General features: G+C 42.3%; 1 protein-coding gene across 2 annotated transcripts in view; it reads left to right on the top strand.

Moving 5' to 3' along the window:
• setbp1 (SET binding protein 1) overlaps window positions 1-15631 on the top strand; it is a 36416-nt gene extending 20785 nt beyond the window's left edge. For both annotated transcript variants that reach the window (XM_072388041.1, XM_072388042.1), the window contains exons 3-7: window positions 961-1376; window positions 1510-3453; window positions 3567-3774; window positions 3890-4952; window positions 9986-15631. In XM_072388041.1, coding sequence (XP_072244142.1) covers window positions 961-1376; window positions 1510-3453; window positions 3567-3774; window positions 3890-4952; window positions 9986-10491 — 4137 coding nt within the window. In that variant the 3' untranslated portion in view covers window positions 10492-15631. The remainder of the gene's footprint in view (window positions 1-960; window positions 1377-1509; window positions 3454-3566; window positions 3775-3889; window positions 4953-9985) is intronic.
• Window positions 15632-19331: the final 3700 nt, after the last annotated feature.

The following is a 19331-nucleotide window of genomic DNA, read 5'->3' as shown; positions in this document are numbered from 1 at the left end:
CCATCTACTGATATGCTGGCATCTTGTGCTACTATGTGCAAAACCAAGATTTTGTAATTCCTTTGAGAAGTGTACATCCACTGTATACAAGTGTGAGTGAGTCTGTGTGCACTTGCACGCCTGTGTATACATGCTGAGAGGCAGGCCTGTGGTTAGGTTACATCTCCCTGCAGCGCAGCAGAACAGTGTCTCGTTGCGTCATACTGAGTCTGTTAATAACAGCCTAAACCACAAAGGCCATCCGCTGCTCTATTTCTCATCCTCCAATAGTGCACTGATTATGTAGTGATATATTAATAATTTGATCTTGTTCAATACGGCACATTAATCTCTCACGTATTCAGTTATGTATGTACAGCTGTAAACTGGGTCTTATGTAAAAGCTGACTTGAATTTTTCATTGGAAAAAATAAATATAGGGAAATTGTGTCATAGTTTTAGACATTCATTTTGTAAGGTCGTCTGTCCATTCTGGAAATAAGGCAGGGACTTGGCTGAGTTAAGCTACTGTGCATATTGCTTCTTGTATTCAGACAGTTCCAACTATATCCCCCCCCCAATTCTCACAGCATGCAACATCCTTGCCACAGGAATTTAATTGCTCTGTAAACAAGCCTTTTGTTTTGTTGCGCTTTTGTTTGCTCATACACAAAAGATGTATTAAAGTCTTCAGTTCTGCTGTGAAAAGAGATGAATGTCATATCACGGCACAACAATTCACTGATTTAATGTGTGCCGACTGAATGAAAATGTATGCTAAACTGGTCTTTTCTCCTACATATGTATAATCTCTGTGAAGACTTTCTGATTCTATGAAAACAGGCACCAAGTCGTTATAATTTTCTGATCACACTGTCATTATCATAACATTTGTCTGTCCCTTCAGCTATATAAAGCTGTCACGTGATTGCTGTCTGTATGTAGTAACCAGTCTATGATTCTCTTTTCTGATGTCCCCAGACATACGAGCGCCAGTTCAGAATGCCGGAGCAGAGAGAAGGAGGCCTTCTGCAACTACTGGGAGATCACACTCTGCCCAAACACCAGCTTCGCAGTTCTCTCCTTCCTGTGCACACACTCTCACACACACAGCATACACAGCACACCCTCACACAGAAATTACAACACACTCTTGCACATCAAACCCAAATCAGTCCAGACTGGATTACGTCTACAGAGACTTCTTCATCCCCAGCCCAACCTGCAGACTCTGACCCAGCCAGAGATTTGGTAGGAGCCAGCAGAGGTACTTTGCTCAGTCCAACACAACCTTTCTCACGAACGCAAAGTCCCTCACCTCAGAGATCCCTGACTCCAGACCTGCAGCTGCCAGTGGTTACAGATGCCAGTATTCTTAACCTCACCTCCCTGAGCAGGTAGGATTATTCACTGTATGTTAGGTGACTTGAAAATAAGTCACCTGACTGAACGCATGTTATTAGTAAAACAAAATATTTTTTCTCCTGTTCTACTTGTGATGATACTCTTTCTCTCTCCACAACTCTCCAGGGGAAAAGGTTTGCAAGAGGTCAGTGAACAGCTTTTTGGTAACATCAAGAGGAAGTACGGCAGGAAGGACTCGCAGAGGATGCTCTGTAATCCCCACGGTGCTGATACACACTGGGGAAGGCAGCCAGAGGGAGGGTCGGAGAGCCCAAGTAATTCAGAGGAGAGGCAGAAGTACAGACAAGAGGAGATGGTTGAGTGGTTCCATGAAGAAAGAGAGGAAAGGAGAAAAGATGAAAAAGAGCAAACAATAGCTGGGAGGAGAGGAGATGAAGAGGAGAGAGGGATGCCCATGCTGGCAGAGGAAGGGAAAGGAAGAAAAAGGCGGAGGAGGCCCTCCTTTGACGAGTCATTTTGTGTGGAGGAGCAATCACAGCAACAGGCTCTGGATACTACAGAGAAACCCCAGAGTGGGCCCCCAGAACCCAAAGTAGCACATAAGATAGAGACTCACAAAAATGATTTGCGGCACACAAGTCAAGCTGATGGCAGTGGGGACAGGATAGAAAAAACAGACAGAGCAGATAAAGGTGACAAGAGAGAAAAGGGAGAGAGGGTAGACAGGACAGAAAGAGGAGAGACGGCTGCGAGTGGGCTAGACCAGGAGTCAGATCTGAGTGCGAACAGAGTGAAAAAGAACCCTGTGGGTCGTCCTAAGAATGGCACGGATACCCTCAAACTCAGAGAGGCTACTTACAATCACATTAGCAAAACCGGTCTTAGCACGAACTCCAGGCTCCCGAGCCCCAACCCCAGCCCCAGCTCTAGGGGAAGCATCAGTCCTGCCCCTAGCCCTAAATTCAGGGCTAACATTAGCCCTGTACCAAGCCCTAGGCCCAGAGCAGACCTGAGTCCCAGCCCTAGTCACAGCAATAGCTCTGCAGCCAGTTTAAGACCAACCAAGGCTAATGACAGATGGTCCTACCTGAAAGCTAAAAACCATGCCAGTCTCACTTCACCCCAGAGAGACAACCTGGGTAGCCCCTCAACCTTAGCAGATCCACCCTCTGCTTTCCCAATCACCCCTTCTAGCCCACTCTACACCAACACTGACAGCCTAACTGTCCATGCTCCCATTAAGAGGAAACGAGGACGCCCCAAGAAACAGCCACTCCTGACAGTTGAGACCATTCATGAGGGCACCTCCACTTCACCTCTGAGCCCACTGGCACGGGAAACCACCGCAGGGCTCAACCGTAGAAGAAAGACACATGCACTAAACACCTTAGTGCAAATGGCTTCCACAACGGCCAATGGTAGTACTAACAGTCTGAAACTGAAGCGTGGCAGGGGCTATTCCAGGCCAGTGAATAAGATGAAGCTTGGAAAAATGCAGAGCATCCTGAATGAGATCCTTTCGGGATCAAATCAGAATGGCACTCTGGCTCTGAAGTCATCCTCCGCTCCTGTTGCCACAGCTATGAGTGCCATGGCGTCCACCATTGAGGCTCGGTTGGGAAAACAGATAAACGTCAGCAAGAGAGGAACCATCTACATTGGAAAGAAGAGGGGGCGAAAACCCAGGGCAGAAACCCAAGGCTCCATCCCTCCAAAAACCACTAGGGACAAGCCACCAATGTCTGTTTCCATGTCCAGTCTCTATGAGAACACTGCAGTGCCTTCCACCGCCTCATCCCCCAGTTCCATTGCTCCATCTCTAAGAGCCAGCCACTTGGATACCTCCATGCCGAGTTTGCAGCCCATCTCAGCCCTGCCCTCCAAACCACCAGGCAGGGGCTTTCTCTCAGGGGGTTGGAAACTTTCGCCTCCTCGCCTTCTGGCTAATTCACCCTCTCACCTGTCAGAGGGGGCATCAGTGAAGGAGGTGACCCTGTCTCCCATCAGTGAGTCCCACAGCGAGGAGACTATTCCCAGTGACAGTGGAATTGGGACAGACAACAACAGCACCTCAGATCAAACTGAAAAGGGTCATGCCTCTCGTCGCAGGTGCAGTATGCTGCTGTTTCACACCTTTACCCTCAATTGAACCTTAACTGTTTATAGATCAATCTAACTGCTTATAGGTAGTTTTAATGGGATTTTATGTTGTGCTCATACAGGTACTCATTTGATCTGTGTGGGTTTGAGTCAGTGGAAGCTGCAGCCATGGACGCATCCAACAGGGGCGGCAGAGCACGCTGTGAACGGCAAGTTACTGCCATTGATAGCTTTCTGTCACAGCAGGAAAAGAAGCAAAAGCATCATCGCAGGAAGAGGAAGTGCCTACAGAGCCGTGATCATCTTCACTTTCTTGCTGAACTGGAGGAGGTTAGATGCATATGTTAAATCATGTCTTTAATCTTTGACTAAGCATTGTAATGTGCATGCACTTTATATAGGCTGTGTTTTTTAAAAACATTTTCTTGTTTCAACTTCACTCTAGGTTGTGTTGAAGCTCCAGCAACTGCGAGTGTCTCACAGAAGATATACCTGCTACCCCCAGCATCCATATCCTTCCATTTTCCGTCTCAACTTTCATCATTACTACCCGGTTAGCTACGACTCCTACCCATGTGACTCCAGCTCATACCTCCGCAGGAGTGCCGATTTGAAGGCCAAGAGGAGGCGCGGTCGTCCAGCCAAAGCCAGCGAGCCAATCACAACAAAACTGCCTTTTGTTCAAGGATACAGTTATCCGCTGGGAGGGGGAAATTACTATGCAGCACCGTATGCGATGCCTTATGCACCTCCTCTGAGTCTGGGCTACTTTCCCCCCGCTCCCCAATTTTACCTGCCCCACCATTCACTTGGACCAGCACCTCCATCTCCTTTCATGAGACCTGCTGTCCCACCTCCTAAGGCTTTCCACTCCAGTGGACACTCAAAACTGCAGGTGGGGTCCAAGATTCGCGGTACTAATAGTTCACTACAGGGTCCCCCTGTAAGAGGAGAGGGTCTGGGATCCCTGAGCAGTGCCAGTGCAAGTGGTCTTGCAGGCGCCCGCCTCCATAAGAGGAAGCACAAGCATAAACATAAGCACAAGGACGAACCACTCCTCTCACCACGCGACCGGCAGGAGTTGGGTGGACTTTTCAGTGGAGCTAAGACCAATGTGCGCCTCAGCATGCTGAGTGAGAGGAGGGACTTGGCCAGTCAGGGTTCTTCAAAGCATCTGGAAAAGCAGAGGGGCAATAGTAGAGACTCAAACCTGGGATCCAGCCTAGGGATTTTTGAGTCAGACCAGCTGTCCACACACTCTCATGCTGACAGTCAGTTTCACTCCCGTCAAACTGCACAGCCAGTCAAGAGCTTCATGAGCAGCTACAGCAACCAATCGCTGCGGTCAGAGTCAGCTTCTGACCTCTTTTTGGGTTCACGAGAGGATGAGTGTGTAGGGAGGAACAGGAGGACCAGGCTCACTGTGTTTGGAGATCAGGGCTTAATGTCATTCCAAGCGGCCAGGCAGGAGCCAGAGCAGATGAAGTGCTCCAGTCCATCCCTCGCTGGTAAGAAGCACTTAGGATTAATTTTTTAATCCTACCATGTATTTCCAGGGCAATGCCCAGCTTCTCTATTATGATTCTAAAACCATGAATGCAGGAATTGTTTATATTTTGTTTCCTGTGTTTTATGGAAATGGTTCACTCAAGGTTATGGTTCAGCTGTGGAAAGCTTCTGATATAAAGCATAAGCAGCAAGTGTTATTATATTGCATCACTCCTCATGTAAAGCACAGAGAGTGGTGCATTAGTGTCAAAAAATGTAAAAAAAAAAAACTGCCGTGATATTTCCCTCAATAATACACATTCAAAAAATGTAGACCGTTTTAAAAAGTGTCTTCCTGAAATCACCTGCTTGCCAAACACATTTAGCCAGTGAGTTCACCGAGAGGGGTGCTTTGTGTACATTCAGTGCTCGCTCGCTGATGTAGGGACCAGTGCATGAGCTTACAGTAAAACAAAACTCAATACGCTGTAAAAGAGGAAAATGGACACGCACACGTGCTGTTACAAACCAGTTATTTACGATCCTAAGTGCTTGGAGAGAAGGCTACCGGACTTCTACTTTTGGGTCTTGAAGATGATTCACCTCACATACGAAAGACTTTCTCAGTACTAACAAACAAGTGGAGGAGTTTAATGATTATAAGCTGTTGTAGGGACATTCAAACTTCATGTTTGTTGTTTGTCCACTCAGTAATTATTTTGGTTGTATAGGTAATCCATAGGAGGAAGCTATACTGTACATGATATTTACCTGTCAAGGCTTTAGGACTGTTAATAAAACCAGATGTGAGAATGTTTGCAAATATAATTGGTTATAGATTATAATGTTACTCTCTAGTAGCATGATGATGAACAACTGGCTGTATAGCATTTGGTCAAGCTTAATAGGGATTTCTGGTTTTAAATGCAGTTGTATCACATGTGTCAAGGAAATATTTGTTAATAAATGTGCCATGAATGCCATCATCCAGACTTAGAGCAGACAAAGAGGCAAGTTGAGTCCGAATTCTCACTACCAGAGTAATGTGTAATTCGGTACATTCTGTATTCTGCTGTCTTTGAGCACATCTGGCTGGGGATAAAGAGAACGTAATGCATGGATGGAGACGACTATAATTCACCAATCTCTCCTTTCTCCCCACACTCCCTCCCTTCCTTCTCTCCTGCCAATGCCTTTGCCAGAGATATATTATTCACACAGTGTGATTTATTTTCTACAGACACGCCGTAAAAGGCCCATGCCTGTGTTAAAAGAGCTGGCTGGCAGCCAGGGGTTTAATGACTGGGGCCTAGTCCAGTGGTGGGGAGGAGAAGCCAGGGGCTCGGTTAGAATCCACCCCCCTCCACCCCAGGGGATCCAGGACGGATGACTCATATACACAACCCACCCCCACCACATCCATATTATCGTTATAGTGCCTCTTCTACCTTGCATATCCATCCCTTTCCCTTTTGCTGCTTCTGCAGTTCTTGCCATTGCGTTCCTCTTTTACTTCTCTCCCACAGTCCTCACATCTATACACAGATTTCCCTCATTCGTCTGCCTCTCTCTTCCCCACTTCCCTTTCCCTTTCTGCCTTTTCCCCTTGCCGCCCCACCCCCTCGCTCCCCGATTACCTTCTCTGTTCCCCAATCCTTCTGCCCCTGCTCTAGCATGACTTACTGCTTCACTTCACAGCTTAAGTCCAATTAAAACGCAGGCGTGTGCATACGAATGCCTGCTGCACACACTTACACATGCAGGCATATACTCACATGGATTGATGGATCCACATGCACAACCTGACACAGATGCAAAATTCATATTTTTTTTAACTTGCAACTATATATGTGTAAATTATCAACATTTCTATTATTTATACACACAAGCGTGTATGTGTTTATTTTTGCACTAATCAGGTCTCACTACATGTTTGTAAGATGGATATTTGCATGAAAAGCATACCGTCATCTACTGAATTAATACGAGTAATTTCCTTATATCAAGTCAGCTTAGATTTTATTATTCTAGAGCTAATAAAAAAAATCTCAAATGTGCCTCCAGGTGCTTTAAAATCAAGAGTGAACGAGACACTCTTTGCATGTGTGCACATTTACCTTGGACATGGAAAAAGCATAAGCGTAACGAAGGCACCTCGAAAGCACATCTTATAATAGGAGAAACAAACCAGAGAGCAGGTGAAGAGACACTTGGGACAGAAAGGGCCAGGAGGAGCAGAGAGTAAAAATCTCCTGGACGATAATGATCAAGATTTAAAACATCTGGAATGAGGCAGTGACAGCCACCGAAGAGAGGTCCAGCAAAGAGTACAAGTCACATGACTTGCTGAAACATATGCATGCCGATTCACCAAATTTTATTCTTTAAGGATGAATTTATTCTGTCAGAGACTTGGTATCAGCAATGACACAGGCCTTGTATAAGTGGGAACGGATCTCAGTAAATATGTGACTTCCTATTCCTCAGAGAAACAGGTCCTCAGTACTATATAGGCCCGTCACACTGCTGAAGGTCACCGGTTTTATGTTCCGTGTATGGGGCTCATAAATTTCTGCTACTTTGTAGTGTGTGTACGTGTGTGTGCTCACTTCTGTGCAGCTCATAAACTCCTGCTACTTAGTGCTTTCTGCATTAACTAATTTCACTGCCTGTTCTGAATTCTTTGGCAACAATAGAGAGATGTATTCCGAGTTTTAGAGTATGCTACAAATGTGAGCACACTCATCGGTATTACGATTCCAGTAGTTTTTGCATTATTTCTAAGTTATTATTTCATTTCATGAGTAATCAAAACTCTAAAAGATGTTCATTTGCCTTCATTCTTATTGAGAATACATCCCCAAGGCAAAGTCACTGAAACTGTTATTACATTTTTCATCACTGAAAAGAAAAAAAGGTTGAGTACGCATTTGATTTACAGTAAGCCTAACTGCATGATAACTGCATGGCTGTAAAATGATCTGTGAACACCAAAACTTTATTAGTTTTGCACCTGTGGCCCGTGTTTATCTGAATGTTTGCACTGACTATTGATGGGAATAAAGTTGTAGCAGTAATTCTACTAAAATGGCACCATGAACCATGTGGTATTTGCACAAACTTACCCTGAAAAAGAGGCCAAATGCCTCAAACTCGGCACAGAGGTTATCAGTGGTTCTATTTCAGCTCAGATAGTGTGAAGGACATGGCATAATGTCAGCATGTAAGGAGTGTGTCAAAAACAGAAAGGAAAAAGTTGAATATTGTTTGCCACAGAACTGCAAGATTAGCAGAAGTAATCAAAAAGCTTTTTTTGGCTCAGATTGGATTCAACTTGAAGTAGCATGAAGACAGTGATGCAGAGAGGTCAGAGTGTAATGATACGGGAGTGCATCTGTGCAAAAGGTGTTGACATCTACGGATGGCACCATAAATGCCCGTTGGCATACCAGAATAGAAACTGAATAGATGACTTCCAGTCAGCAGAAGTTTGGAAAGAGAGATAAAATGCACACAAACATATCAACAGAAGAAAAAAGTGGACACAATTTCAAATTATGTGACTTGAATCCAAATGAGTGCATGGGTAGAAAAACACAACCCCTTCAGTAATGGTAAAATAGATTGTCTATGGAGGTACTTTATTGATGATAAACATAAACTATTACTTTTACGTGAGAGCAAATACACAATTGTTCAACCAAGAATTAATTACAGAACATCGTACAATTTTTGAGTCATTTGACTTTTTAAGTGATATGGTACAAGGTTGTACTCACTTCTGTTCTTTAGTGTGAAAGTAAGCCAGCCTATTACTTTGCCTGCATGTGATTTTCATAGAATTCATGTAAGTACGCTTTAATAAAAGTTATTAGTAAAATATTAAAACACCACATATCATGTTCTATGACTTGAATAGACTTATTCTAAATGCCTTGTCCATCACTTTTTACTTGTTATATTTCTATCCAGCTAGCCATGTTTTAGGTACAATATTTAGAACTGCCTCAGTTTAATGTGGTCAGTTATTGTAGCAATACACAAACTTGCTATAATGTACCTGCAGGGCTCTGGAGCGGTAGAAGGAGATACTTACAGAATCCAGGAATAGGAGTAAAACCTCAAGGAAAAAAAGACCCAGCATGCTGTATGTGCACTGCTTGGGGACCAGCGGCTGATTGTGCTTTTCCTCCATTTTGGCTGTTGCTCACTCTGAGCCCTGGGAACAGTGCCCAGAAAGGGAGGAGGGGAGGTTTCGGGTCTAAGAAATGCGACAGAGATGAGAAACAAAAAGAATGACAGAGCCGGACCGAGATCAGGAAGCAGTTTCTGAAATAAAGACGGAAATGAAATGATGCAGTGTTAGAAGGTTTAATTCAAAATGAGAGGGTAGCATATTGACACCCATGAAGAGCCGAGAGGAAAAGAGAATGAGGGTGATGTTGAAAGGGGGCAAGAGAAAGAATTAAACAGCATGTAAAGGGCATACTGCCCAGTTCATCCGTGTAAAGGAAACAATATGGCTCCACTTTCTTCTGCTCAACCACTCTGAACTGCTGAATTAGTCATTTCTACATGTTGGGCATGTGCATGTATGCATGTGTGTTTGTGTCTGTGTGAGTTCATGGATAAGATTGCGGATGTTAGTTTCTACTTGTGTGTGTGTGTTTGGCTTTTTGGCAGCCTGTGCTCCAGATGCAGTGGGTTGTTTTTGTGTGGCGACATATTAAATGGTTGAAGGAGACATTTCTGTGGGTTTCCTGCGAGCAGAATAGGATCTCCTCTTCTCCCCTCTCCTCTCTGCTCTCTAGTAGACAATTACAGGATAGAATCTACTCTCTTGGCTCAGCTGGGCTTTGAAAAGCTTCCATGAATATCTCAAAATTAGCAGGAAGCTCTTAAAGAATAAAATTACATTCTCTCCATGAGCTAAATTGCGCGACGTCTTTCCTACTCTCTGCTAACATGAAGTTCTTTTTTCTTGATAGACATTGATTTGCTCTTTATATATCCTGTGACATCTCACCTCTTTCACTCTCTCCTCCTCTGCCAGGTGTTCCCAGTAAGCGAAGGTATAAACGTCGTGAGGTGGAACAGATCCAGAAGGACGTTAGAAGGATGCATTCTTTGAACTTTGATCATGTGCAGAAGATCCTCCGTGCCAAGCGCCTGCAGCGACAAGCCAAAACAGGAAATAATGTCATCAAAAGACGGCCTGGGCGGCCCCGAAAACAACCCTTAGAGGAATCAGAGCCGGCCAACATTAGGGAGGAGGACTGGATGGAGGGTCGTGGTTTGGACATATTGACCAGTAGAAGGGGTGATGGGAGGACTCTGGGGATGCCTGTCCTGGAGAGGTGTGATAACCTGCCAGGTAGGCAGAGTAACAGGCCGAGCTTGACCCCCGAACCTCCAGAGTTCTCCAATCATGACTCCATCTCAGCAGTTATTGAGACCGTGGTGCATCAAGCGAGGTCTGTACCTCCGCCAGCTAAAGGGGGGAAACGTAGAGGCAGGGGCCACAGCAGGGACGAATTATGGGCTCCTACCAGTCAGTAGAGCTGCAGGAGGATGCAACCCCAGAACTGACCGGAGAGCAGATAACAGAGTCAGAGCTGTTTCAAGCCTATCAAATGCAGTGCCCTTAATTTTGGGACTCTTTGGTGCACTTTGACTTGTTTCTCTTTTCTCATTTGTCGTGAGGAACTCAATGGGTTAGTGGTGCAGCAGGAGGAGAGAACACCTCCCTCAATTTGCTAAACCCAACCAGACATGGGCCTTTTAAAGATTCATTGGACCTTCATTTACAATGGCACTATATGGTACTATTTGATACTGAATCTGATGCTATAAAAGTGTGTGGTACTTATGATAGTGTAGGATTTTATGTGATTCTTTATGTATCTGATACAGTGATGTGTATGGTACTATATGATACCGTAACTGAATGTGGCTTTAGCCATATATTTACCAGCAAGGGGAGGGGGTATGGTTAATATAAAACTGTGCAGCTGTGCTTATTTTTGCCTTTCTGAGGGAGCTTGTCAAAGATGTGCGGGATAATACATCAGTATTTAAACCACCTTACCCTATCTGTGTTTTTTTGCTTCCATCCTTTAGTACTTTCTCATATTTCTTGCGCTCTGTGAGAAGTAAAATACACTTCCTGGCAGCTCCTCTTCCTTGCTTGACACTCTCTCCAATGTTTTAGCCCTACCTTGTGTCTGCTGCTCAACTCCATCTCCCTTTGTTGTTTTCATCTATTCCGACTGATGTTTTAGGTCTCCCATTTCTTGAGCTTCCTCGATTTGCCCCCTGTGTCATGTATCTCTCCCTCCCTGCTCAGGCGTCTACTGGGCAGTGATGTAAAGGCAATATGGTGGATGAGATTGTCCCAGACTGTACATAGAAATAAAGTCCACTGTTGCCTGCCTTGTACAATGGGAAACCAGATCATAGATGTGTACTGGCATACAGTATATTAAATAGAATTGTTGTACCATAGACAATGAAAGTGTGTATTGTTTTATAACCAAAAACAGACATGGGTGCGACTCAAGACAAGTTTGTTTTCAGACAGAAAAAACACATATATTCATTCATACACTCATTATTGTGTTAATATTCAGGGGGGGCATTGGATACAGGAGGACTGTCAGGTGTGGTTTTGGTAAACCTTAGAGTTGGTTTAATGCACTATTAAAAACCATTCACTTGCATCAATCAAATGCAGCACTTACATGCTTGTTTTAGCCTTATGTTTTGGCATTTGCTGGTTTGGTTAACCATTCCAGAGAGCATGCGTTATTTTAATCAATTCGTATATGCAGGCTGCGCAGCCAAAAGCGTAAAAAACCGAAGCCTGAGTCTGAATCGTGATTGGACAGTCCAGCAGAAGAGGGCTCGCATTCAGTGTTTTGAAAAGCTAATCCCTGTCTTTCTACTCAACATGATTTTCAATTCATGTCCTTGCAAATATTTTTGGAAAGTGAATTCAGTATTTAGTTTTAGAAACCAAAGTCTCAGTATTCAGTGTATGGATGTATTATTTAAAAGTATCTAAATCAGAGCTTGACAAACTCTCCACCATGTTGGCAACAATGTAAAGCATTCCAATGTGCACTGTAGAATGTAGCCATTTTGTATTTTTGTGTCAATATGTCAAGCTTTTCTTAAACTCTATCTACAGTATCTGTGACTTTGGGAAGTGGTTGGAATTTTCTCGGATAAGTATTTCAGAGTATGAGCAATGGATCGGTGTCTGTTTAGCAACTTCTAATTTCAGGAGACTCTGTTTTCTTCGGGTGGGGTGACATTCTCGGTTGCAGCAGTTCAACTTGTGCCTTATGTTTCTTTCTCTCACCAATTACATTTGACCTGAGAAATATAAAGTGGCCCCAGAGAGTGACCCAAAATATTCATGATTGTGCATCGGTCGCAACGCGCGTGTCCTCGTCATCAGAACCCTGACACTGCCTGTGTCTCTTCACAGCTTTCATTCTCAGCATCCTCTGTCATCGGACACTGAGTCTGTCTGTGTCCCAGCTTCCTTCTAATTTTTTGACCCATTTCGTCATGACAGAGTTAGAGGGGCTGGCCTTATTGTATTAAATACCCAACTTTCACTGACCTAGATACCGCTGCGCAGCAGCGGTGGTAACAAAAAGACACAGTGTCAGCTTTGCGTCGATCCAGAGATATTAATTGTACTCACTGTCTTAGATATATAACTGAAGATCATCTAATCTCCCCAGTAATTAACAAGTTATCTATGTTATATAACTGGTTATGTACTGAGTAAAGGAGGAACAGAGGCGGTTGTCATGGAAACCACATTCTCATATACTGTTGTTTGCTATGCATCAGGCCACACCTGGCAATGACCTTGAAATGAATTTCTGTTCTGGGTCCACCCTTCAACAAAGAGAAACAAGTGGTCTTATTTACTTAATAAAATTAATTCATGTAACAAGAATTGTGAATAATACCAGTAATAATTTGTAATAAGTTGTGCAGAAAGTGACTATCATTTCATGAAAACTATAGTTACTGCCACTCTATGCAGTACAGCCTTAAACAGATGTAAAACTACAGTATTGACGTGTTTGTTGTAAATAGTATCATGTCCATCCTGCTTAGATGCCGCTTGGGCTCAGCCATGCTGGGGCTGTTTCCTAAAATCACAGCAGACCATCTGTCTCCACCAAGACTTCTCTAGACCCAAGAAAGCATAAAGAAAACTGAGAATCATGTATAACCCCAAATAAGAAAAAAAAGGGACATAAGGGCGGGTGAGGGGGGCATTTGACTTGACCTTAAGTTTATTGCAGACAGTGTGAACCTAACATATTTCACATACATCCATTTTCGCTATTCAGCACATTCCATAATTGTTGGGACAGCAAAGTTGTCACCCCCTTGTACAGTTGCGTTCCTTCTCACAACACTTACTTAAGACATTATGATATTTTTTGTCCTAATCTTTCTGCAAAAATGTCTTCTGCATTAATGCTACGGTCACAGAAGTTGAAGTTGAACCCCATACCATCACAGAACCTGGCTTTTCTCCTTGTGATGAAAGTCTGGATAGTATTGTTGTCTTTGGTTGTCACTATTGCACATTTCCACTGTGTGATGGTTAAATCCCAGATGCCTCCAAGCCCATTAAAAAGCATCTGTTAAAGTAACCCTGTAATGTTGTTCTTGATAAAGACTTCCCACAGTAATGCAAATTTTGTAACATCTGCTACTGATGAATAAAGGTTCTTGATCCAGTGCTGTCTGAGGGGTCAAATATCACGGGTGTCCAGCTTAGTCTTGCACTCTTCTTCTTAATGAAATGTATCTCTGATTCTTTGATTCTGATTCTTTGATATTATGCACTCTAGAGGGTGAAATGAGGATAAGAGAAAGCAAAACTTTTCCTACCTCATCATTAGTCCTAAATTGCCCCCTCCCAACTTTTCTTTGGACTGTGCGGCAGGCTGAAAATGCAGAAAAAGTTGTATATTGTAAGTATATTAACATATTAGATTAAATCAAATTGATAAGACAAAACATGAAATATATCAGGTTTGCACTGTCTCCACTGTGTTGAAAGTCAAAGTAATGCAGGAATAACTTTTTTCATATCACCCATACCTTCTTACCCTTTTCTGAATTTTATTTTCATATTTACTAAATTCCACAGTATTTTGTCGTCTCTTTAGCCCATTGGATTACAAAGAATGCTAAAATTATCTGCCTTACCATGCTCTTAAAAATTCTTGGAGCTCAATTGTAGTGTACTCGACCAAAAATAGGAATTCCGGTTGACTTGTAGCTACTTTGCCTGCAGCCAATTGGGGCAGTGCCGTAGTGTGAAGAGCAAGCAGAAGGGTTATATGTTGGGGGAGTTCTCAGAGGAAATAGCCAAAAATACTCACGTTCTAATGTTCTTGTGCTTAACCTTGCTTTGCTAGATTACTTTTAGTGGGTCTGCAGTCTGTTGTTGTGAAAATGAGATCTTGACGTGGGCCGCTTACTCCTCCGTGATGTGGTCAAGGCCCAAGGTAATGTCTGTCCTGTCTGTCTCTCCTACCAGCCAATGCTCCGGTGCCTTCTAAAACTGACAAGTATTGTCCTAATCCAGAGCTTTCACTCTACACGGAGAAACTGCAGAGCGGATGTGGTTGCATATAGGTTAAAGGGTCACTATTGTAATGTATTAAACAGCCAGTTTGGACCAGTGGGTACCACATAACACTGATATAAAGATCCTTGACCTTGTCTTTGGTTCTAGCAGTAAGGGGCAGCGCAGCAGTGTTTGATCTTACATTAGTGGCAGCGGTGTATTTACTGTGCAATTACTCACCATGTCAAAATAGTAACTATGATGAGAGATCCCGGCACCTAAATTTTGATTGCCCTCGCCATTCCTTGTGTAGCATACAGGGATGAGTGTCTACACATGGAATGAGGGGTGATGTAAAGCAGAGCCTCATATATGTACACATTGTCATCATCACAGTATATGTTACCATTCTAAGCTATAATGTCCTTCAAAGCTGAAGCATTGAGAAAACCAATAAATTTACTTCTGTAGAGCACAAAGTGAGCTCTTCTAACAGTGTGGGCATATTTTAGTTTGTATACATAGTGTATTTGAACTTTTTCTAGAGTGGGTTTCCTTTATTTGCATGCTCAATTTGATTGTATGCATAAATATTTTAGACAAGCCGAAAGTTGAATTTCAATCGAATTTGAAGCAAGACTTGTACATTGTTTGATATGTTTCTTTTTGTAATGAATTTTTTAATTCATGAGGCATTTTTGTACATTGTATGAATATTAAAAACTGCAAATATTTGACATATAGAGAAAATACTAGTTGCGCATGCATATGCATATATCCTTCACAGTATATATGTGTAAATGTACACATATATTTTGTATTTGCATTTGCCAGCATACAGATATATGTCCTAAGCACATATATACATGTAATATATATGTATATCCATGTCTGCTGGCATGCTTTTGGTCATGTTTACCGTTCATGATCTTGTAGGTTTTTCTTTTTCTTTCCTCGAGAAGAAAGGCTCATTCTTTTGCTACCCTTCTGTTGGCTGGCAGCATTGAGCACTTATTAAGAAGAACTACAGTTGAAGTTGTTCATGTTATCCATTGTGTGAAATAATAAATGACTTTATTGACAGCTGATGGTGGTGCATGTTTTATTTTTTCAGGTTAAAATTGCATTGAGATTGCTCTGGTCACCTAAAAAGTGCTTGACCCCATGCTGAGATGTGGTGGTGTATGTGAGTGTGTGCAGCATGTGTGTGAACTAGTGATGGAGCAAGATGACAGGTGGGGGCTTGCTGCACTGTTGATGCCGAATGTTACATAGACTCAGTGACTGGATGCTTCTCCACAGTGTGCCTATGAGTTGTTGTTAAATGAGAGGGAATCCTCTTCATCAGGTATTACTGCAGTCTCACACACACATACCTACACACTTTTACTCTCCCACTTGTTCATTAGCCAAGTCTTCATCTCTGAATCCTCCTTGCACTAGCCCATCAGTGTCAGCTCTAGATGGGCTGGGCTGCAGGCTGTTCTGTTATTGGACTGAGCCGAGTGGGAAGTGCCCCACTATTGGCTGCCGCCAACTAGTAAAATTCTTCTGTTACCATGGTTGCAGGGTGAGCTGCCCAAATGTGTCTCAGTGTATCTAGTGGTGCTGATGGAACTGTTGGCACCACTGGTGTTGTGCTGCGAAAAAAAAAAAAAAAGGAAAAAGAAAAATCCCCCTTTGAAGGAAGTCAGAGCTGCAGTGAGGCTGCACCCAAATCATTCCATACTGATGCCTGCAAATGAGCCCGCATGGCATCTCTCCACCCTCTGCACATGGGAGTGGATGAGATAGATGGCGACGAAACAGCACTTTAAAAGGCATCCTGCATGATGAATGTAGTCTTTATCCAAAGGGGAAAAACAGAATAATCAATCTGATGTTCAGTGCAGTAATCTTTTAATTTTTTTAATTTTTTATTTTTTTATCACATGTGGTTCAGAATCAGCTTTATTTGCCATGTATGTGCACACATATACATAATTTATGTATATTTCAATGTAATGTAATTTATGTATATGTTTCCTCAATAAAGTACTAATATTCAATTAAATCCCAGATGTTGTCCACTGCAAAGCTCCAGATACAAACATTACATAACATGACATTACTTTAGATCATAATGTTACTACATTAATGTTGAAATGCTGGAGAAGGTCAAGACTTGAATGACCTATCAGGAAGCTCCAACTTTCCCAAGTACACTCCTTCATGGACTTGGTGAAATTAGTACTCAGTAAAGAGTTGAGTTCTGTTTATAGAAGAAGACTAACTTCTTCTATAAACCTTGTGACCCTGAATAGGATAAATGTGAGTATTATATAAAATTGATGGATGGATGGATGAACTACTGTTGAAATATTTACCATTCTCTGTTTCGCTCTGTCCAGCAGTGGGGTGGATATTACTAATACAATATGCTGTTGAACTGTTTTGTCTTATTTCTTTTCTGCTACAGACTTATGAAATATTTGCCCTAACCCCTCACCTCTGTAGCAATTTCCTAAAAGTTTTAAAACATATTTTATGACATCTGTGCATGGCAGATGTATTTAAGAACAGCAGAAGAACCACGTTTCAATGAAAGTAAATCTTTTCAGAGTTGGATCAGTGCAATATCACTTGGACATTGGTGGCTCTCAGAAAGTGTAGGTGAGGCAGGGCTTATAAAGTGTGGCTCTTATAGCTGGGAGCTTCTGGTTTACTGTTCTCAAACTTAAACAAAATGTTCAAACATTTGGGACGATCTCCCTCCTAACCCCTCTGTGGAAATTATTTTCTGTGGAATTCTGTTTATGTAGAATTTAGGGTTGAGGGAACCTGACAGTGCACCTAAAAATGATCCATGACATTTTTTAATCACAGAAACTAGAGACCAGAGTATGTAATTCTGCTCACTTGGACTGTTTTATTTGAAGACGATCATGTGTAATTTTCCCTGTGAAGGTAAAACAAAACAATCTCTGGACTCAGTGAAACGTCCAGATGACTCAGTTGCCATATTGAGTGTTGATTAGTTTATAGTTTACTGGCAGCTTTTCCTGTGCCTCACATGATCACTCAGTGTCATGTGGCAATGAGTCACTTGAGAAGATTAGCTTATAATAAAATGAAAATAAAGTTTTCCTTTTGGCATATCATGACCCAGCAATGGCCCAGTATTGATAAAATTGCACCCCCAACATACCTGCCAGCCTTGAGATTGACATTTGTATAAATCAAATCAGATCACAGCATATATCCCTGTTGTACTTTCTGTAAGTTACAGCTGAAAACAGAGCCTTTTCTTTATTTAGTTGTATAAGGTAATGGCAACATCTTCAGAAAAATAAAGCGTAGCTGTAAGCAAACATTACTTATTGTGCTGGCCTCTAGCAATTGACCTCCACCTGCAAGTCAACAAAACCATTCTTTAACCTATTCTTATATTATTCTTTCACTGTCTTTGTGGTTACATTGATGTTGCAGATTTAATGTAAATCTCATGTGTCCTACTAGTTTGAGGTGTAAACATTTGGAGTCACCTCAAGCAATGTACAAACATTATTTGATATTTCTGATTTGTTTGCCACATCCATCCATCAAATTTTGCACTTTCAAAATTGGCCAAAAAAAAAAAAAAGGACACAGAGCAAAAGTTTGGGCATCCTACATGGTTAGAGCTCGCCAACATCCAGCTTATTAACACTGCAACCAGCTCAGAGTATTTCTGTTCCTGTTTGGGAAAATGTTGCCTATTTTAATGACAAACAGCCTTCAGTTTTGTACGATTCTTTGGCTGATTTACACACACTCTCCCTTTTACGGTCTGTGCACCGGATTTCAATTATCTTTGGGTCATGGGGCTGTGAGAGCCCAGGAAAATCTGTCAGCTTCAGTCCATTATGGATTTTGAGGTGTTTTTGGAATCACTGTCCTGTTGTAGGAGCTTCAAACTTTTACTCACAGTTTAATGTTTAGTTTCAGGATTTCCTGCTGAATCCACACTTCTCCCTACCAGTAAAATGTTCACCGTGCTTAGTGGCAGCAACACAAGCCCAAAGCATGTTCAATCCACCATGTGCATAACAGTTGTAAACAAGTGGGTTTTTTTCATTAAATTCTGCTCTCCTTTTCCTCCAAATAAATTTTTGCTAACTCAGGGTGGTTAAGTTTTAGGTGACCTTCATCAGTCCCCATGAGTCTTCTAAATGTTAAGAACTTGTTTACTGGTTATTTACAGTGAGAGTTCATGAAATGTTGTCCTTTAATGATTCTTCCATGTCAATTTTGTGCACTTGAATAGAGCAATGACCACCTCTGCAGAGTCTGATCAATCTTTGCGAAGGTCTTTTTCAGCCAAACCTTGTTTTGCCTACTTAACAATCCTATAAGATGTCATCACTAAGTTTGCAGCCATCCAGACCTCCACCAATCCATGCTTAATCATATCACAAATGAAAAAACGCCCAGGTAAGCTTTGCTATCTTCTTGGAGCCCTCTCCTGTTATGTGGGCATGAGTTATTTGTATTTTCAGAGAACTCTGCAGCTACTTGGAGGAGCCCATAGCTGCAGATAGCTGGGAAAAGGTTTGTGGACTCTGGAGTACATGTGAAGCTTTGAAATTAGCATCACTTTCTTTAATGACGAACATGCAAAACAGTCTCACTGCAGAATGTGTAATTGATTTGTCGTCAACATAAAACATTGCATCTATGCAGAAAAAGGCTCAAAAATCGTAAAATTACCATAAAACTTTCTGGGCTCTGAAATGGTGGCGCACGTCAGTCTGACTTTCAAAAAATG

This window comes from Leuresthes tenuis, unplaced genomic scaffold (assembly GCF_036924035.1).
Source record: "Leuresthes tenuis unplaced genomic scaffold, fLeuTen1.0.hap1 SCAF_6, whole genome shotgun sequence".
NCBI lineage: Eukaryota > Metazoa > Chordata > Actinopteri > Atheriniformes > Atherinopsidae > Leuresthes > Leuresthes tenuis.
The sequence above is the reverse complement of the archived record's forward strand: the minus strand, read 5'-3'. Positions and strand labels throughout refer to the sequence as shown.